The sequence below is a fragment of the Ursus americanus genome, chromosome 11 (genome assembly GCF_024610735.1).
Source record: "Ursus americanus isolate L20-20 chromosome 11, mUrsAme1.1.p, whole genome shotgun sequence".
NCBI lineage: Eukaryota > Metazoa > Chordata > Mammalia > Carnivora > Ursidae > Ursus > Ursus americanus.
Genome location: NC_142137.1, coordinates 46,000,311 through 46,022,755, shown reverse-complemented (window position 1 = coordinate 46,022,755; position 22,445 = coordinate 46,000,311). Strand labels below are relative to the sequence as shown.

Below are 22,445 nucleotides of genomic sequence, written 5' to 3'. Positions count from 1 at the left end.
TTTAATGGACGTGTGTTTTTATATATATATGCTGTTAACACCCATGTCTGTGGTTACTGGTGGCTCATGTTTGAGATTATTTTTAAAGTAATGGTAATATTTACCTTCTCTGTTTAGCTTGCTCACTGCTAGCTTCCTGATGCTGGTTTAGAATAAAAGCACCTCCCAGTTACATGTATCAATAATATATTGTTACTTTGTTTCAGAGAGATTTATTATCAGCTTATCTTTTTCAGATTTTAGTATTTGCGTCACTTGTCTATGTGAACTGTGGCCTATTGGAGCTCAGCGGTGGCTCTAGCCAGCAGCAGCGGTGCAGGGGACAGCGATGCCGCGGGCCTCTCCTCCCCAAGGCTGTGTTTCTGCTCCCAGCTCGCCCGCCCTCTCTGTTCACTCTTACCTGAGAAGGTAGGTCTGAACGCACTCAACAGCCACACCAAAAAGCAGGCAGTAGCCTGGGGGCCTAGGGTATCTTTTATTGAGAGAACACTGAAGACCATAAGAGTTATCAGGGGTTTGGTACTTACTCATACCTTAAAATTTATGATTATTTAATAGAAAAGTTAAGAAGGTTTCTGTAATGTAGTTACTTAGAACCTATGTTAGTAAGAGAAGCTAAAAAAATAGTTATTTATTTTTAAATAGCTTGCTTTACCTGTACTTTTAAAATGTTTCACTTTTATTGGAAATTCACCTATGAAAACCTAGGAAACTTGAAAAAGTTGAAACATGTTTTTTATCTCCTTTTCTTGTAAATGAAGAAAGACATTCCTTCTGTGTAAGATGGCTGGTTTTAATATTATGAAAAGGATCTTCATAGAGACTTTTTCAAGTTTTAAAATTAAATCGTATGTTATTGTTACTATATACGAAACTACAGAACTAAAATCTTACTTGCACAAATACTATTTGGTGGGAAAAGTCCTGGCCCATTGTTGAATGACTGCACTCTTTAGTGTGTGTGTTGTGTGTGTGTGTGTACGTGTGTGTCTTTTCGTGTCTACATGCCATATATAGATTGACTAACTTAAGAATCTCTTAGTTATGATAACTTAAATCTGATACATATTATCTTATGCAGGTCTACACAGCAGAAAAACTTTCCGGTATAGTCTATTTATTTACCTACTCATAATATTGCTGGAGATTGTTTTTTCTCTTATCTGTCTGTCCATGTTGATGGACAAGCAAACAAATGGAATTTGCCATGCTTCCTGTTTCTTTAAGATGGAAAGAGATTGCTTCCAGCGATGTCCCCCATCAAGACTCATGACTTAAATATTTGAAAACATTGTTTCTCCTGCCCCTTGACTCTTTCTTGCCTTTAAAATAAGTATTTTTCAGGGTGCCTGGGTGGCTCAGTTGGTTAAGCATCTGTCTTCAGCTTGGGTCCTGATCCCAGGGTCCTGGGATTGAGACCCGCGTTGGGCTCCCTGCTCAGTGGAGAGCCTGCTTCTCCCTCTTCCTCTGCTGCTCCCCCTGCTTGTGCTTGCTTACTCTCGCTCTATCTCAAATAAATAAATAAAATCTTAAAAAAATAAAATAAGTATTTTCCAAAAATACTTTTAGTATTTTAATAAGGAATCCTGGATAAATTACAGAGCTGCAAACATATTTTTGGAATAAAATTATTATCATTTATTTCTAATTATATTCCTAAATTCGTATAGAACAAAAACAGGATATGGGTTCAGTTCAGAAATTTAGCAAAAATTTAATTTTAATATAATGTTAAAATGGATCAATAACTCACGTAAAGAATTATACAAGTACAAAAAGCACAAATTGTATAATCTGTTAATCATTATTCACAATAGTTTTTTTAAGTTTCATTAAACTTTTGTTTGGAGCAATTCATAGACAATCTATTTAATTTTATTAAATAATTTTTTCTAGTTATGAAAATGAAGCATCTTCATAGTAGAAAACTTGGAATATGTAGAAATTAGAGAGAAGAAAGTAAAACTCACCTGTTATTTTGACACTTAGGAAAATTTTTTGCTAAAATTTGGTATTATATATTTTTTATGTTGTTTAATTTTTACTTTTTTTTTGAGTTTCAATATCACCATCTCTGAATAAATGATACTGAGAATTTGGAGTATACCATTCCATACTTATTTTTCAGGCTTATACAAATATGTGTGTGTGTGTGTGTGTGTGTGTGTGTGTGTGTGTGTGAATACGTGTGTCCCTATACATGGTATTTTAAAACAGTTCGTAAATTTTTTTTTCTTTACTTGACAAGATATCATTGACATCTTTCTATGTCTCTACGTAAAGAGAACCAACTCATTTAATATAACATCTTATTTTTTTAAGATTTATTTTTTATTTATTTATTTGAGAGAGAGAGAGAGAGTGGGGGAAGGGCAGAGAGACAAGCAGACTCCCTGTGGAGCTGGGAGCCTGACGCAGAACTTGAACTCAGGACTATGGGATCTGACATGAACTGAAGGCAGACGCTTAACTGCCTGAGCCACCCAGGCACCTTAATTTAACATCTTATTGAACATATATCATGTCTACTGGTGTGTATATGTCTGATAGAAGTTCAGACTATTTTAGTTTTTACTTCTGTTGCTGTTACGAAAACTACTGTTGGGTTGAACAACACGAGCATTTTAAACTTCAAAAAATACTGGTAGAGGGGCGCCTGGGTGGCATAGCGGTTAAGCGTCTGCCTTCGGCTCAGGGCATGATCTTGGCGTTATGGGATCGAGCCCAACATCAGGCTCCTCTGCTATGAGCCTGCTTCTTCCTCTCCCACTCCCCCTGCTTGTGTTCCCTCTCTCGCTGGCTGTCTCTATCTCTGTCGAATAAATAAATAAAATCTTTAAAAAAACATACTGGTAGAGAAACTTGCCAAAATAAATAATTAGCTATATATCTCGTCATCTTGTCAAGAAGTTTATCTTGCTAGCCTCTTACCAACCTGATAACGATTGGGGGACACTGAGATAGTTGAGAATTTAAGTTCCAGGTTAACATTAAGTGTTTTCTTGAAATACATGCTTTTCATTTCAAAAATCCTTATGTAACAAGCATTATACTGTGTCTTATGATCATAATCCTTTTTGATTTAAAATAAATCTTAATTTAGATAATATTACGGTTGTTGCTTTTATTCTTCATTTTTTGCTCTTTAGAAATTTTTGGTTTGATTTAATTTTTCTACTATTATAGTATTTCCTAGAGTTTCTCTAAAAGTGATCATAAATGCATATTTGCTATCTTTCTTTCACCTTCCTATGACTACCATTTTGACTGAATACAGGACTGTTGAGTTGTTATTTCCTTAATAGTTTCTAAACTCAATCCACTGCTCTCTGGCTTCCAAAATTACAAATGAATCCTATGGTAGACTGATTGTCTTTCCTTCTTTGTTTTTCTAAAGCAGTGTTGTTGACATATAATTGATATGTAAAGGACTGTTCACATTTAACAGGTACGACTTGAGAGTTTGGACATATGCAAACACCTGTAATACTATCATCACAACAAAAGAATCTAACTGGATGGCTATAAGATTTTCTTTCTTATCTTTGGAATCAGAGCCAGGCTAAGTGTATGTGCCTTATTCTATATAGGCCCCAGGGGGCACAGAAATGAGCTAATGAACTCCTCAGTTCATTTGTTCATTCATTCAAGGCTTTATTCATTTTTGTGCTCAGTACATGTTCTAGACATTTCCCAGGCCCTGAGGCTATAGCAGTTAATAAAACAGCCCATTCTCTTATGACATACTACCCCTCTTTGTTTTGTTTCACCTTGTTTTCTCCCTGTTTATCCCCCTTTGCCCATTCCTTTCCTTCCGCCTATAATGACACTTTAGAATGCATCTTTTTCACATTGATTTAAATATATGGGTATCCTTGTAAAGGTTTCCTGATACTTTTTACACATTTCCTTAACATGTTTATAACATTCCTCTTGGATGTTTATCTATTTGATAAACACTATGCACAGGATGCTATTGTAAACACTTAACAAGTATCAACTCATTCCAGCCTTATAACAGGCCAGGAAATAGATTTCTCTCTCTCTCTCTCTTTTTTTTTTTCACAAGAAAACTGTGGCCCCAAGAGGTTAGGCTGCTTTTCCAAAGGCACAGAATGGGTGAATGGCCAGGCCTGCCTGGACTTGAACATAGGCAGTGGGCACTAAAGGCCATACTCTTCAGCCCACAGGTCCAGCTTCACAAATTCAAAACCCAACTCCGGATTTCCTCCTGCTCCATGCCCTTCTCCAACCACCATTTTTTCCATCTTTGTCAATGGGAGCCCCCCCCCCCCCCCCCCCCCGCTTCAAGCTGCTCAAACCGAAAGCCTTGCTGTTTCCCCTGATAGCTTCCTCCCTGCCTACACTCAGTCGATATGGAAATCCTGCCTGCTGTTTCATCAGAACATTTCCAAACTTGACCGCTACTCTCCATACTTACCGCCCCTGCTATGCCCAAGCCATCATCTTCCCTCACCAGGTTATAGTGGCAGCTTCCCTCACCTTTGTCCTTACCCTCTGCCTCTGTTCTCAGCACAGCAGCCAGGGTGAATCTGTCAGAACCTGTTAGATCATGTTGCTGGGTTCAAAACCCACCAGTGTCTTCCTTCTTCACTCAAAGGCAAAGCTCAAATTCTTACTGTGACCTGTAAGGCACTATTCAGTGTAGCTTTGTACAGCCTCATCTCTTATTCTCTGCTTTGCTGGCTCTGCTCCAACCGCACTGACATCTGCTAATTTTGCAAACACACTAAAGCAAGCTCCCATCTCAGGAATTTTGAGTTTGCTGTATCCGCTCCCTAGACGGCTCTTCCCCTATGTATCCAGGTGGTTAGCTCCTCAGTTCATTTAGGTATTTCATTCAGAGTCAGCTTCTTATTTAAGTTTTCCATGGCTACCTTATCCTGAAGTTCAATCGTCTCCCCAAACATTGCAGCTCTGTCTTCTCTGTTTCATTTTTCCCCCTTAGTGATCATTGCAGTCTAACTTCTTATTTATTGATCACATTTATTTTCTGTGTCCCCCCCCCCCCCCCCACTGGATGTAGATGCCTGAAGGGGCAGGAGGTTTTGCTGTGTTTGTTCACCCCAGGACCTAGTTTCTGACAGAGGGAGGGCATTCACTCAATATTTATGGAAAAGAACGAGTGAATGTCTTTTTCTTTGTATTGTGTTTGATATTCTTCCATTTGATTCCCAAGGTCAATGATGTTGTCTTCACTGTGATTCTTCTCTCTTATAAGCTCTTTATGGATTTAAAAAATACATGATATCATTTTTTTTGGTGGTAGAACCTTTTTCTGTGCTATAATTTGATGTTCTTAGGTGTTTTTACTAAATTTTGTTTAAAGTTCTCATTTTTCTGCCTCTAGAGTAGCCGGTCACCTTTTCTAATTGACTTGACCCTCTTGGTGCTGCTACTGCCATTTTCTTAAATGAAATGCCAACTTTGACAGCTCTGAGCAGGGGTGTAGACCTTTTTGGCAGGCCAGGCTGTCAAAGTCTCTTGGGTGGAAGCTTTTCTTTCACTGGCAAGGCTGTTTACAATGCTTGCTTCCAGTTTGTAAATGGTATGATTTTCCTCTAGCTTGCTTTTTAAAAAAGTGTCTCTTCATCAACTGCATTTCAATTTTAAAGCAAAATTTGCCAGAAAGATTTTATTTTATATATTTTTCAAGATTTTATTTATTTATTTGAGAGAGAGTCGGAGAGAGCACAAGCAGGGGGAGCAGCAGAGGGAGAGAGCGAAGCAGACTCCCTGCTGAGCAGGGCACCCAACATGGACACGACTGAGCCACCCAGGGGCCCCTGCCAGAATTATTTTAAACTCATCTGCTGTTTGATTTGGAAAAGCTAATTATTAGTCCTTTTACGGCTTCATTTCCCAATTCTTGAGAGCCTAATTCTCATGCCTTCCACAAACAGCTGATGCTTCTCTGCAAATAATTTTTTTTTCAAAAAGAATACATGGGTAGTATGTTTTATGAACATTTGAATAGAGTAGACCATCCTTCACAGTCCATAAGTACATTTCCTGCATATAAAATTCTCTCCTCATAGCCCTGTATATACTGGGGTCAGCCTTATTTTTGTTCCTGAGAAGTACATTATTCTAGGGTTTTGGATTTGCAGGAAGATACCAAATTATATCTACTGTAATATAAAGTTAAATTCTGGACTGTATTGGCTGTGAATGCATGTACTTACCCGGTATCTTTAATTAGAGAAGAAAGTGAGCTAGCCCAGCAAATGTCAGCAGTTGTAGTTTCTCCAGATACTCTGACCGGGACACATAATGTCTGGCGACAATTTTATGCAGACTGGGGGACAATCTCATGCAGGGTGGGGTCTTCCTGGGTTAGAAAGTTTAGGTAGGGCATGGTTAATAACGTCCTGCTTTCTTGGTTCTAGAACCAAATGCACAATCAGCAAGTTTCCGGTCCCATCTATTGGGAGAGGGAAATTATGGTCTCTGAACAAACTTGAGGACTATTTACCGGATTTACACAGACTGTATGGTTTTTCCTAGCACACTTTAAATCCTTTATCCCCTTTGAGCATCATAGACTGATAGCCTTTCATCAGCTCAACTGGTTGCGTTGACTGACAGTGTTTTCTTGTGATTCTCAAATGGTCACATATTGGTCAAGAATCATTTGAAACGTTGAAAGTTTGCCAAAAGTTTGGGTTGACTCGTTTACGTAGGACCATACAATTTTTTATAATATTATCTGGGAGCTGTAAAACAATCATAAGACAATAATATATTTGGGTTAAAACAAAGTTTAGCTGCAATTCTAGGTCCATATTACTTTTAAATTCCCTCCCTCAGTTCAGTCAGGGTATTATGTACTTCAGAGTTTTTCTTATAAAAGCAAGTACAGAATATCTATGGAAAGTTCTAGAACAAAAAGTGGAATCTTGGGTTATAATATTTCATATCTCTATCCCTCATCTTACATACTGTGCTAAGCAAAATGTCACCATTTAGCAGAAACAGAAAGTCGCTTAAAAACATAAATCTAAACAAGCCAACAAAGCATTGAAATTCTGGCTTTTATCTGGGTCAAGGACAGTTGTTTATTCTTAGCTTCCTTTAAGGTATCAAGTGGTCTTTGCCTTGAATTCCCCAGGAATTTAACTGCTCTACACTTCCTGCTAAGAAACTGCTTTTGCATTTCTATCTGGCTTGTGCATTTGGGTAAGGACAGACCAGAAGGTTCTGCACTGTTGCAACTCCAGGGCATTCTACTGTTGTTTTCCTTGAATAACTGCCAGTTTCCTTGGGGTAAGGGGCAGAAGATCTTGAAGTCTCCCTAAATGTACTTCGGAGCTCAGGTGACTTTCTCCTGTAGGGTTGTGACAGGCAGAGAAATTCCTCAACGAGGCTAGTGTCACTTCTGCCTCTCCCTGGTTCTGTTCACCTGGACACCAGTGATTGCTGCTTGAGATTTAAAAAGCTATGATTTTGGAGGTGGGCCAGGTGGCACGCATGAGGTCCCCGACCTCGCTTCCTCCGAGCGCCGCTGCAGGCGTGCTATGCCAAAGTTCCAGACCTGGGAGGCATTCAGCAGCACCGCTGAGAAACCACCTCACCAGCCCTATGAAGGCGCGTGGGGTTCCCAAAAACTGGCATTCTGAAGGGAATTCGTGTATTAAAGTAACAGGTGAGTTAGTTTGTTTGGTGCAAAGAACAGACCAAGCCTGAGTCGTAAAGAAGATCGAGAAATTCCACAGTCCACTAAGGCGACTGCAGGGTACCCAGGAGTGCTGCAGTGTTGCCATGGAAACAGACTGAAGGGTTTGAAATGAAGAGCCTCCTGTTCTTAGGAAGTAAATATCTTTTGAATCTGAAAAAGTGTTGAGAAAGAATATACTTCATGTAACTAAATGGATTCTTCAGAAGCTGGGAGATCATTTTTTGTCCTTTGTTTCTTAATGTTTAGAGAGCTAGGAATGTAAATACTTTCAGATAGAAAGCCTTTATTTTGGGAAATTAAACAAGAAATGCACCTATGTTTGGAAACTTTTTGCAGATTGATGCTGGGCAAAATACAAATAATTATTCTCTGGCAAGTCTGTATCTGTAATTTGAAAATGAGATATTAATAGAAGACAATTCTTCCTTAAAAAAAAAAAAAGGCTATGACTTTTTCCTCTGTACTCCATGATTACCTTTTCAAGGGGCCCCATGGGCCTTTTTTCCTTTGACTTTATAATTCATTAATACAACTGCTGGCAAACAGAACGAATTTCTCCTTTGCTTAACATCGTCTGTTGAACATACTTTCCACACCGTCCACAGAATTCATTCATGTTCTTTACCTTTTGTGAAAGAATCGTGAGGAGGGATCCAATCCACTCCTTGGCTTTGAAACTATGTACTCAAGTCAAGACTTTAGAATTAAACTAGAAAGGAAGGGAAAAAAGAAAAGAAGCGGGGAGGCTACTAATTTGACAGTGGTTGGTGGCTGGGACCATGAGAACTGGTCCAATTATGGATATATTTTCAATGAAGTGTCAAGATACTTACTGATGGATTGGCTATATTATTGAGTGTGAGAAAGAATAGTCAATAATTACTTCAAGGTTTAGGACTGAGGATTTTCAAGAACGGTGTTGCCATTTTTGAGACGTGTAGGAAGGAAGAGGAGCTGGACACATGTTGTGGAGAAGATTGGAGGCTTTAGACATGGTAAGTGGTGATATTCTCCAGACAGCTGGAAATGTTTGTCCAGAGTGCCGGGTGAGGGGACATCATGGCTGGAGTTATTCATAAAGATTAGCTTAAAGCCAGGGGACTGTGAGAAATCACCTGGGAGTGGATGTAAGTAGAGAAGAGAACCAAGGAGTAGCCTCAGGGCAAGTGAGTTGAGGAAGAACTAGCAATGGAAACTGAAAAGAGTAGCCATTGCATTTAGAGCTGCAAGGGAAGGAATTGTTTCAAGAAGTATCTAGGAGGTCAAGCAAGAAGAAGCCTGAGAATTCAGCACTGGTTTAGTAACCTAGGACAACAAGATTAAAAAACTGTTTTGAGCTCTTGGCCTTGGTGCCACCTTCTTGGAAACGTCTGAGCCATGAGAGGAAGCAGCACATGCACAGGCTGAAGGGTAAAGGAAGGAAGATGGAGCCGAGGTCCAAGTAAAGTGCTGGCTTGTATACCTGCGGAAGCCACAGGAGCAGAAATAAGGAAAGCCAGAGGCCAGCGACGCTAGTACCAATTTTTGGACTGCATGCCTACTTTCTAGAACTTGATCCAGTGGATCCAGAATATGCCTCTCCATCTGATCACAATGACCACCTTTGCGAGACCCACCTCACTCATACCCAAAAAGTCCCTTTTGGTCCTTTGCCCTGGACCTATGACTTTCTGGACTAACTTTGTTTTCATTTGTGGCTAAATGTAACATACGTACAATAAATCATCTCTTCTGCTGTCTTAGCTGAAAAAAAAAACCTGTTTGTTGGAGTGTTGACAATAAAAGGCTCCTTAGAGAGTATTCAAAAGGTTAATAGAAGAATGAAAGACAAAGAGTGTAAATGACTTTCAAAGAAGTTTTGTTTTGCTTTCCTTTCTCATAAAGGGGAACTATAAGGGGATCATCGGAAGATGTGGATTTAAAAATAATTCTTTTTGAGGAAGTTACTATTTTTATGGAAGAGTACTAATATTTGAAGGGATTGGAGGAGAGGTGTTTTAAATTTATTAAAATATGCATTTTAGTACCTAAATATTTTATTTATTTTTATTGCTGCAGTTCCAGTTATGGATACATTTAGATTTCTACTTAGTCTTGATCTAAACTGTCAGTCCAGAGGGGATGGGAGGAAATGAAAAGGAAGGCAGACTCCTGGAATATTCTAAGACTTGTTGCTATTTTCTAGCATTTCAACATAGTGCAGGTTGTTGATTGACTGTCAGAAATTGGCATTCTTCCAAATTCTCTCTCTCCCTCTCTTCATATACATACCATATATATGTATATATATTTCAAAATATATTGAAAATTCCAGAATTTAGTTGAGAATTACAGAATCATACAGAAACAAGGGGATATTTTTAAAAAGATTTATTTATTTATTTTTAGAGAGAGAAAGAGAGAGAGAATGCACACTCCCGTGGGGGAAGGAACAGAGGAGGAGGGAGAAGGAGAGAAGCAGACTTGGGTGGGGGGGGAGAGGGTCTCAGAATAATGACCCTGAGGTCCTGACCTGAGCCTAAATCAAGAGGCTTACACTTAACTGACTGTGTCAGCCAGGCTCCCCCAAAGGGATATTTTTAAACTAGCTTTCATGGAGCCTTGGATTCTTTAATGAGCAAGAGGAAGAAGAAGGTGCCATCTCTGTTTTAACAAGATTTTGCTTTTGTTTTAAAATTGGGATTGCATAAAAAAAAATTTTAATGGGTTTCAGAGCTTCAAGAAAAAAAAAAAAAAAAAAAAAAGAGCTCCACTGCCATGCCCGCAGGCCACACCGAAGGTCATGTTCCCTGGGTTCTCACATGGGCCATCTTTTCCCTGTGCCACATGTCTTACCACAGACTTTGGTCTGTACATTTAAAATCCTTAATGATCCGGACCACAATACCACACTTCACTAGTAGGTGCCACTTTTCAAGACATCCTATGTTCTCACATGAAAGTTCAAGGTTTAATGTTCTTGAAAATAATTTATCTGAATTGATTCTTTCTGCCGTGGAAAGAAAATGTGGATTAGTAAAAAAGAAACTGTACTAGTAATTGAGACTTCAGGTCATATTCCAGCTTTAATGGTTTCAGGAACGAAGACTCAATTTCTTACCAGTATAATTATACTAACAAAACATGTCTTGTCTTCCTTATAAGAAATAGTGTTTACATCATAGATGCAAAAGTGTTAAATGAAATAATGCTTGGAATGTATATATAAGTTCTTTGCAAACTGGAAGTAAAGGTATGAAAGCTTCTTTCTGTTACAGTTAATTACAAAATAAGAAATATCTTATATGTTACCAAGTGCAAAAGCAACAGTGGATATTACTTGTTTACAATATTTCACTTTTTCCCTCGAACATATTTTAATTCTAAAATTTCTGGCAATTTATAATACTCTTTAGAATATAAACTTTCCCCACAAAGCTTTCCTTTGAGCAAAGACTATTTCCACAGATGGATGCATATGAAAAATTCATCATTTGACCTTCTCTAACTGAAAAAGTGGCAGTTTCATATATTTCAAACTAATAATTTTTCATTTCTAGCACAGTATCTAACATTGAGGAGATGTTAAAAAAAGTTATTGAACTGACCTATGGAATTAAACTTAGGAATAAAACTCTTTCTAAAATAACTATTTTTCAGCAAGAAGTAAGAGTAAGTGTGTTAGAAATGAAAGGAATCAAATTGACAATGATTCTCTCCCTCTCTTTTTTTTCCTCCTGGGTTTCTGGAATAGGAATACAGAAATAAAAGAAGGAACTCTAAGGTGATTATGGATTTCGAAGAAAGATTCCTCAACACACAAAGGAGAAAATAAACTGGTGGACAGCCCTCAGGAACGATGTCTTTTTGCCACAATATAATTAATGTTTCCTGTGTGAAAAGCAGCAGATCCAATGATGTTCGTGCTTCCCTGTATAGTTTAATGGTACTCGTAATTCTGACCACACTCATTGGCAATCTGATAGTCATTATTTCCATATCACACTTCAAGCACCTTCATACGCCAACTAATTGGCTCATTCATTCCATGGCCACCGTGGACTTTCTGCTGGGGTGCCTGGTCATGCCTTACAGCATGGTCCGATCTGTTGAGCATGGCTGGTACTTTGGAGAAGTCTTCTGTAAAATTCACACCAGTGCTGACATTATGCTGAGCTCAGCATCCATTTTCCACTTGTCCTTCATTTCTATTGACCGCTACTATGCTGTGTGCGATCCACTGAGATACAAAGCCAAGATCAGTATGTTGGTTATCTTTGTGATGATTTTCATCAGTTGGAGTGTCCCTGCTCTTTTTGCATTTGGAATGATTTTTCTGGAGCTAAATGTCAAAGGAGCTGAAGAGATGTATTACAAATACATTCACTGCATAGGGGGTTGCTCTGTCTTCTTTAGCAAAACATCTGGGGTACTCGCCTTTATGACTTCTTTCTACATACCAGGGTCTATTATGCTGTGTGTCTATTCCAGAATATATTTCATAGCTCAGGGACAGGCAAGATCAATTCATGATGCAAATCAGAAGTTTCAAACTGGATTGGAAGAAAAAAATGGAATGTCACAAAGCAACGAAAGGAAAGCTGCCAAGACTTTAGGGATTGTGATGGGAGTTTTCCTAATATGCTGGTGTCCTTTCTTTGTCTGCATGGTCATGGATCCTTTCCTGGACTATAGTATTCCACCCACCTTGAATGACGCACTGATTTGGTTTGGCTACTTGAACTCTACTCTCAATCCAATGGTTTATGCATTTTTCTATCCCTGGTTCAGAAAAGCGCTAAAGATGATTCTGTTTGGTAAAATTTTCCAAAAAGATTCAAGTAGGTGTAAACTATTTTTAGAATCACATCCATAGAATTATATTTACTGTTCACTGTTTTGCAAAACAGGTGGTGATCAGATTTATGATCACAACATAATCAACCACATGCACCAATTGCAGGGTCTTTTATCAATTATTTGAGCCAAGGAATGTGTAGTGAGATAGAATTCTTACATTTTGCTTCCTGTTTGAGATGTAGTAGATGTGATCTTTGCCATTCTTACTACCCACACTGAAGCTTTGCAAGTCCAGAATTGAAGGATCTACACTAAAGAACTTTTCCAGGACTTAAATGAACTGCTATGAAATTGTCAGTGGTACCTTACTCAGTTGTTCAGGGAATGCATTTGGAAATGCAAATTAGAATGGCTTTGCCATTCATTTGTTTGAATATAAATGCCTTTTTATAAAATCAAAGAAAGTACACATTAAATGTTATTAAATAATTGTTTATGGGGCGCCTGTGTGGCTCAGTTGGTTGAGCAGTCTGCCTTTGACTCAGGTCATGATCCCAGACCTCAGGATCCAGCCCTATGGTGGGCTCCCTGCTTAGAAGGGAGCCTACTTCTCCCTTGCCCTTCCCCCTGCTTGTGCTCTTTCTCTCTCTCTCAAATAAATAAATAAATAAGATCTTTAAAAAAAATTGTTTATATGTGATTTGCTATTTATCATGAATCTTTATTAATATATATTCCAATGTTTAAATACCTTAATTTTCATCTTTTTATAATAGGTTTTCTTGATTCTCAGAAAATTTGCAAAAAATGCAGAAAATAAAGAAAAAATAAAAACAAAAAATCATACATAAATGAAATGAAAATAAAGCTATCACTCAGAACTTACCTTCTGAAAGAACTACATCATTTAAAATTCTTAAAAACATAATATTCTGGTGACTGTATAATGTTACATTGTAAGGATGTACTATGATTTTTTTTTTTTTTTTTTTTTTTTTGGTCAAACATGGGGCTTGAACTCATGGCCCTGAGATCGTGACCGAACTGAGATCAAGAGTCGGATATTTACCTGACTGAACCACCCAGGCACCCCCAAAGATTTTCTTTTACCCATTTCCCTATTGTCGACCACTAGATTTCAATTTCTTTCTTTTCTTTTTTAATAGTGGAAATTAAACCAAATTTCTGTCTGCTTCTTGCTAGTGAAGATTATGAAAGTGCCTGGAGGGATTTTACCATATTTCAAGGTTGTGTGTGGTATGGCAGGACTTAAAATACAAACTCTGTGAGGTAAAACAAATTCACTTTTTGGGCTCCAGGCTACTCTGAGAGAGAAGCAGACATCCATCAGTGCAGCTGAACACGGGGGATTAACACGAGGTATAATCGGAATAGACATGCCGTGCCTATGAAGATGGCGTACACGAAAAGAAAAAGAGACACAAATGGCGGTTTCGAATAAGATTCCCGAACAGGAAGTAAGCAAACATTCTAAATTGTAAGCATTGATTTCCAATTGAACAGTTTCTCATACAGACTTCACGCAGCCTGTTGCATGTTGAGTAGCCCTAGGGATTTGGATTTATTTGTTTAATAACAGGGACTTCCACTCATGAGTGGGTTTGGGTAAAGCAGCTAATTTTAAATGAAATTACAGTGCACCTTCTTGCATCCAAGTGTCTGTTCACAGACCTGATGGTCTCTGGGGATATGTTAAATCCCTCCATCGATTACAGTCTGTTTCAGGACTATGTATTATGTTTTATTGATCTGACTAGATTTTTGTTCTGGGACATTTACCTTTTCATTTAATATAAGGTAAGACAAATTGTTGCTAATTACCCGCAGTGTCAAAAACTACCCTGACTTTTTTTCGCCTCTCAGATTTTAAAAAGGGAACAAAAGGGAGCGCCTGGGTGGCTTAGTTTGTTAAGCATCTAACTTCGGCTCAGGTCATGATCCCAGAGTCCCAGGCTTGAGCCCCATCTTGGGCTCCCTGCACGGCGCCTGCTTCTCCCTCTCCCTCTGCTCCTCCCCCTGCTCAGGCTCTCTCGCTCACTCACTCTCGCAAATAAATAAATAAAATCTTTTTTTAAAAAGGGAACAAAAGTATTTAGACAGTATTCTATACCTTATACCAAGTTTCTGTGGTATTCTTCATTTGCTCCCACACTTTCCTCTTTAAATTATTCATAGATGTTGTGTTCTTTTGTGTACGTGTGTTTTGCCTATTGTGAATAAATCTTTTTTAAAACCACTGTATTTTCTATGTAACCATTATTGCTGGCATACAGTAAAATTTATTTTAGCTTTTCAGTTGGTTTGTTTGGACTTTCGTTCTACCTAGTCATATTATCCTCAAACAATGCTAAGTTTTATCTCCTTTCCAATAATTATGATCCTTATACTCTTTGCTGTGCTATATTAGTCAGAATTTTTAGAGCAATATTGATAGTGGTGATAAGAGTCATCCTTGTCTTACATCTATTCTAAATTACTCTTCAGTTTTACTACGGGTTCTACATTTTTCTTGGGACAAGTTCATGACTCAAATAATTCTACCTTTTTCTACTCAGTGCTACAGCCCTGTAGCCTATCTTTCTTGGTGGTTCTGTTTTTTAATACTCACATTAAGAGATAACCCATAATCTACTCTCTTAGCACAACAAGAAGACAAGCTCCCTTTGTCTTTCCTTAGTCCCAGCTTTACTCTGGCTTCCATTCCTTCATGCAGAAAGTATACTTGCCTTTTGGTTGTAAGAGTCCATTTCCCAATGTGCATCCAATTAGCCTTTGAGACATTTCCCACTCCGACTGGACATAGCCTGGTGGAACTCTAGGGAGAAGATAGACCCCTGCCTTTCCCCTTAACTAAATAGACAGGTGGGTAAGACATGCTAACATTTCAAAAAAGTCTTTCTTTAGAATTCAAATCTTTAGAATAGGGGAAAAGACAGTGATTGTTAGCAGAATCGTTAGCAGAAAACGATGAAGACATGTGGGGTTCCATTCCATCCACGTGGTAGGATCATGACCAGACTGCTCTGAGTGTTATTGGGGTTCTGGCTTACCAGACTCCAGAGCTGCCTCATGGTCTGTCCATTTCCAGATGAGATCGGGCGTGTTCAGGGTGGTATGGTCGTAGACGGTCTGTTCATTTCCAAACTAAGTTCTCCAGTATCTCAGGTATTCCATGAATCCCAGATAGCTTTCTAATAAAAACTCTTTGAGAATAATTTTTAGGTGCATCCATGGAAAGAACCTTAACTTGATACACTCTATTATGGTAAATGCCAAGAAAGTGATTGCAATGACATGACATTCCTTTCCAAATCCAGACAGCTTCCAATCAAAACAGTCTCATTTTCCACTCACTGCCTCTCAAAGAGACAATTTGTATAAAATACCATTCAGGAAGAGATAAAAACAGATGCATTAGCAAAGAAGTTTGTTGGAACCGATTTATTAGTAAGAATTATAAAGCCATCTTAAGAGATCGGTAAACTGAAGGTCCATCCCCATTTTTAACTTGGTTCTTCAACTCAATAATCCAGTCCTTGGATAGTCATAAATACTTCCCAAAAACATAAGGCAAACCATATGAACTCTAATCCATTCTAGATTCTGGTGAGCCATAGTTTCTGTTTAGTTGTACATTGTCAACAAGAGCTTGAACTTTAACTTAAATGTGTAGATATACGAAGAATGAATTGTTTTTAAATTTAACAGTCTACAAAATGTACTAACAAAACAATTCTCCAGAGAGATATTTTGAATGCTACACTCAAATAATCTAGATGATGTAAGAATCAGATTGAAGTCTTTTTTTAAGATAAGGAATATATGCATTTTCCAAAGTGTTTTAATATGAGTTATTGAGTATAGGGGCAGCAGTAAAAAGTATTCAAAGAAAGTAAATTTATCTTTGACAGGTCCTGACCTTCTTTTCCACATCCCTCCTCCTCCTCAAACCCCTTCCCCACATCTAAATTCCCCGTGATTTTTTACTGCTCCAACATTTTAACTTGGTTGAGGCTGGTTCTCCTGTGAAGTCATCATGTCAACATCAGCATCTAATTTGTTTCTGTCTGATTTTTCCCGGGAGAGAGAAATCCACGACTCATACAAATTGAAAGTTCTTAGCATATTTATCAACGTAAGTGACTTATAAGCTTTAAGCAAAGCCACTCACAATGGTTTATCAATGGCAAACTTTCCTCTTCATAGATACGCGAGTCAGATAAATAATAACCAAGATAGAGGATAAACTCTAAGATTTGTTTATTGGTCAATGTTTTCACAATGCGGTATGTTAAAGAGTAGTGTCTCTCAACCCTGGCTGCTGCTGGGGGTGGGGGGCAAAAATATAAATATAAATAATGTGGATACTCAGGTCCTGTGTCAAGAAAATGATCTGTGGTGAAGAGGGAAAGCTTAGAAGCCAGACACCAGGGCTTTAAATTCTGGCACCATATTTATCAGCTAATGTTTGGACAAAGCTATTTAAAAACTCTAAACCTTCGTTCACTCACCTACAAATGAGAACAATAATATTACCTATCTCACCAGACTGTTGATTATTAGATGAGAGAAACTGTCTAGCATGGAGATTTACACATAAAAAATTAAAAAAAAAAACACTCGGCAAACATACTTACTAGTATTATTCCCTGTCATTTTATTGGCGTGGGCTACGGTGGTGCTTACTCAGAATCCGCTCAGGCAGGGTACACAGAGAAGTTGACACAGGCAAACATTACACACCAGATTGGGTTTTTTTAAAGGTGGTGCAGAATTATGTCATCCTTTTTCCTAATAAATTTCAAAATTACCATTACGCAAAAGAAGAGCAGAAAATTTATTCCAAGGTCCACACAGAAGGAAATTGAACCTAGTGCCACATTTTTACATCACTGGTCTGTGATGTGTCAGTGTTTGGCATATGGTATGTTTGAGAGGCTGTGGGATTTTTTATTTCTTTAAAAAATAATTCATATAAAGTATACATATATGTAATAACTGTACACTTATATATACATTTATAATACTGATATCTATTTGCAAAGTGACTATTATGTGCCCATCTAATGAGTTTGAACAGATATTTTGTGTAAGCCTGGAAGCTCCGCAGGGTAGGGCAGCGGCCTGCAGCACCCACACAGAGGAACGTTCTCAGGCTTTGGAAGCAAGCAAACCTGAGTTCAAATCCCAGCTCTCTTCCTAGTTCCCGTGCTTTCTCTCCTTTGTGCCTTTGCTCCTGCAGCCCCCCATGCCTGAAATGTTGAAATGCCTCCTCCCTAACTCCACCTCCCTTAACTGGTCGACATTTACTCATTTTAAAGGATTCATATATTAAAAGAGAGCTACCCCACAACCCAGTGATTGAACTACTAGGTATTTACCCTAAAGATACAGAGGTAGTAAAAAGAGGGGCACATGCACCCCAAAGTTTATAGCAGCAATGTCCACAATAGCTAAACTGTGGAAGGAGCCGAGATGTCCTTCAACAGATGAATGGATAAAGAAGATGTGGTTCATACATACAATGGAATATTACTCAGCCATCAGAAATGATGAATATCCACCATTTGCATCAACAATGGATGGAACTAGAGGGGATTATGCTAAGTGAAATAAGTCAAACAGAGAAAGACAATTATCATACGGTTTCACTCATATGTGGAACATAAGGAATAGCACAGAGGACCACAGGGAAAGGGATGGAAATCTGAATGGGAAGAAATCAGAGAGGGAGATGAACCATGAGAGACTCTGGACTCTGGGAAATAAACTGGGGATTACAGAAGGGAGGTAGGGTGGGAGGGTGGAGTGACTGGGTGATGGACATTAAGGAGGGCACGTGTTGGGATGAGCCCTGAGTGTTATATGCAACTAATGAATCATTGAACACTACAGCAAAATCTTATGATGTACTATATGTTGGCTAACTAAACATGATGAAAAATTACAAAAAATAAAAATAAAAAATAAAGGACTCCTCTTGAGGCTTATCTCTCCAAGAAGCCATCTATAATCCTCCCAGATCAGGTAGGTGTTTTTCTCTGAACTCCCAGAATGTCCTATGCACTTCCTTGTTGGTGCTTGTTCATTGTGCTAAGATGTCCTCTGCCCCCCACAGAACCGTGAATCGCTGAGGTTAAGGAGTGTGCTTTATTCATCATTGTATACCCTGTGCTTAGCACAACGCCTGACACACACAAGTAACTCTATGCCTGTTGTTAAGAGGGAATAAATGAATAAGGGATTATAATAAGGTATCCAAGGAGATCAAGCTAATAAAAGTTAGAGACAGATTTGAGCCCCAGTCTGTCTGGCTACAAACTCCACTCTCCAGGAAATCTATTTCAGGAAGTGGGGCCAACAATGGGGAAACTATAGGGATTCATACTTTGATCCCCAGCCAACTCTAAGCAGATGTACCTATATGGGTTTAATTTTGGCAGTAAATGTGTATTTGATATGAATAGAAATGATTTTAAGAGTTATTCCTTTATTTTTTTTAATTGTATTAATTTGAGAGAGAAAGTGAGAGAGAGAGAGCATGAGTGGGGGGACGGGCAGAGGCAGAGGGAGAAGCAGACTTCCCACTGAGCAGGGAGCCCCACATGAGGCTCGATCCCAGGACCCTAAGATCATGACCTGAGCCAGAAGCAGATGCTTAACCGAGTCACCCAGGTGCCCCAAGAGTTAAGTTATTAAAATGTATCTCTATTTAGCTTATGGTCTAATGTCTAAGCTGATGTTTGAAGCCCTAACTGCCTTGGAATTTTTTGGAATGTTTGGACTGTGACTCAGAAGTCTTCAATTTCAACCCACAATTCAGGTTCTTTGGGCTACATTTCTTCTGACAACCATTGAGTTAGCACCTTAAGAAAAAGGAATTCTAAATTTTTGAGTTTGTGTAGTACAGTAAAAATGTAGGAAGATGCTAAATACTATAGCACACTTAGAAAGGAGCTCAGAAGCCCTGGCACATGAATCCCCAGCACCTGCCACAGAGCCCAGCACAGAGCAGTTGTTCCAGGAACGTGTGTCCAAGGAAGGGAGAGAGGAAGGATAAGGGGTTAGAATGTGACCTTTTTAAAGCAGCAAGAAAAATATTATTTCTCAAGTTATCTTCTGAAATTAAGGCATTTTAATGCTATTTTCTCAAATTAATGGTGCCTTGGCAGTCCAACTCAGGCTTTCCAAACCCTCTCAGTCTGTGGATTAGCATTGGATGTGATAAACATTTTACAGATCATTGTGAAATAAGAAAATAAAAACAAGATAGAGAGTTTTTCAATTTTGGAATACTTATTCAACTTAATAGATTTTCTTTCTTTTTCTTCTCTTTCTTTCTTTCTTTCTTTCTTTCTTTCTTTCTTTCTTTCTTTCTTTCTTTCTTTCTTTCTTTCTTTCTTGTATGAAGTAGGCTCCACACCCAGCGTGGAACCCAACATGTGGCTTGAACTCATGACCCTGAGATCAAGACCTGAGCTGAGATCAAGAGTCGGACACTCAACCGACTGAGACACCCGGGTGCCCCTAAAAATTTTTCTTTTATCTAAGGTCATGACCTTGCTAAATGTTCAAGATGAAGATGCTCTTTTCTTTTATGAAAATATGGCAATAATAGATGGAAGGCTTTTAAAATGACTATTTGACAAACCTACATTTACCACCCATGTTTTAAAAATTTTTATTTATGAAATTCCCATATCCATTATTCTACCCTGTTACTAACTAACCCCAATGGCAAGAAAGGTGTTTTCGCAGCAAGATCTTACGGTAGACCTGAAACCTACCAGGGAGGCATCTGGTCAGCTCCAATCACTGAAGAAATTAATGTCGTAAGGACCACTAATAACCTACAGTCACAATCAGTGGTAACATAGGACAAAGGCAACAACCAAACACTAACAATATAATTGTTGCTACTAAGAACAAAATCATCCTTTCCCTGTAATACTCCTTCTTTTGCCACAGGATCTTAATTTATTTCACCTAACTCACTTATAAATTTAAAACCTGAAATTACTCATTAAGGGGCAAAGAAAATAAGTATCTAGTTGAGTTCTCTTGTTTCGCCAACCAGGGCTAAGATGTGATGTTATTTTAATGGTTTTCCTGAGACTTCTGAAATCTTCCAGACAGGTGACTCTTTGTTTCGTTGCTCATGATGCCAGCTCTATAAACATATTTACATCAAATAAGAAGGTTGACTAAGCTAGAAGTAACTATTTTACTTCTCTTGCATCAGCTAAAGTTTTCTTCCCCAGATTTCCACTTTGCCTTTGCTTAATAATCTGAGAATTCCCCAAACGTTTGAATCCTCAAATAAAGTTCTGTGATAAATGTTTTCCTATCTCTACTAAGTACAACTGCTTCCCTAATGACTTAGAGTGTGAAATTATTTCCCACCATGACCAAGGCAGAACAGCAGATGTGTTAATGATGCCCTCTGGTCTCTATTTACTTGGAAGTTTGGCAAATGAGCGCAAAAGGAAAGAGATGATGCTTATACTTGCCTCTTTGGACTGTGGACTCAAATTGCCCCTTCAGAGTGTCAAACTGTAAATGAATTGCGGCGGGCATTGGTAAATATCCAATCAACACATTTAATTACTGTTATTAGCAATTCTCCCAAGACTTTGAACAAACAGCAGAGTTTGCAAACAGTGATATCATATGCTTGAAATACGTTAGCTTTATTTTTACATGGCTTAGGGTTTTCATCTTGTCTGTATATTGTCCCAAGCATGAAAAATGTAAAAAGTTGGAGGAATAAGGAAAAACACATAGGTCATCCATTGATTTTCCTTCCGTGGTTTATATTACAAGGAACAATAAAATAAAACACAACAAAGCAAACATTGCAGTAACACCTGTGTTCTACCACCTAGTAGACTAGCTGTGGAATTACCACAAGGCTAAATTTGATCATGTCCAGCTAGGTGACAGGTTAGTTCTATATGAAAAAGCAAAGTGAAAAACGTGGTCATTACCTGGGTGAGTCGTCTAAACTCTTCCTCATGACCCCTTTTGCCACCATCAAATAAAACCACAACGAAAAGGGACCAGAATCATTGCTCGTGATGTATACTAGAAGCATAGTGGCCTGAGTTTACATTCAAACACTGTGATTATTAGCTGTTTAGCAATGTTCAATAGCAGAAAGCAATTTACTAAACCTCTTTAAATTTCAGCTTTCTCACTTGTAAAGTGAGTAACATATAACTTCCAGTGTGTTGTCAAGATTTATTCATTCATTAAATCACTTATTCATTCATATAACAAGTATTTATTGAGCACCTATTATAACCCATTATGTTAGCTATGTGCTAAGTACAGACAGGAACAAGGCCAGCATGTTCCCAGGCCTTCTGAAATTTTCATGGAAATAAAACCAAGCGTTTGGAAATGAAATGAGACTCTATTTTAACCCATGTTCGCATGACGTGCAGTGCATGGTTCATAGCACATAGTCAACAAATTAGCCAGGTTATGATTATGATTTACAATTCATTTAGGCATTGTCAACCTAGTCCATACTGCAGAGATTTTTTTTAAAAGATTTTATTTATTTGACAGAGAGAGAGTGTGTAGGAGCGCACAAGCAGGGGTGAGCAGCAGGCAGAGGAAGAGGGAGAAGCGGACTCCCCGCTGAGCAGGGAGCCAGATGCAGGGCCTAATCCCAGGACCCTGGAATCATGACCTGAGCCGAAGGCAGATGCTTAACCGACTGAGCCACCCAGGGGCAGAGAGAATTTAAAAATATAACCCTGACTATCCGTTTGAGCTCAGATCTCTTTCTATTTAGCTGATATGTCAAATCCTCCAGGTCATCGTTGTGATCGTACTCTCGCTGCCTCCTACTCTGTTTCTGTTCTTGTTTGCTCAGGTCCTGATCTCAGGGTCCTGGGATCCCGCCCCTCCCCCATCTCAGGCTCTGTGCTCAGCAGGG

General features: G+C 38.5%; 1 protein-coding gene and 1 pseudogene across 1 annotated transcript; both read left to right on the top strand.

Annotated features, from left to right (window-relative positions):
* Positions 1-242: 242 nt before the first annotated feature.
* TAAR1 (trace amine associated receptor 1) lies at positions 243-13,144 on the top strand. Its single transcript, XM_045805490.2, has 2 exons — positions 243-408; positions 11,433-13,144. Exon 2 carries the CDS (start codon positions 11,538-11,540, stop codon positions 12,552-12,554), a length of 1,017 nt encoding a protein of 338 aa, XP_045661446.1. The 5' UTR covers positions 243-408; positions 11,433-11,537; the 3' UTR covers positions 12,555-13,144.
* Positions 7,539-7,797, top strand: LOC123797552 (signal recognition particle 9 kDa protein pseudogene; annotated as a pseudogene).
* Positions 13,145-22,445: the final 9,301 nt, after the last annotated feature.

Excerpts from the sequence above, each read along its gene's own strand:
- TAAR1 (XM_045805490.2), top strand. The coding sequence starts at position 11,538 with ATGTCTTTTTGCCACAATATAATTAATGTTTCCTGTGTGAAAAGCAGC.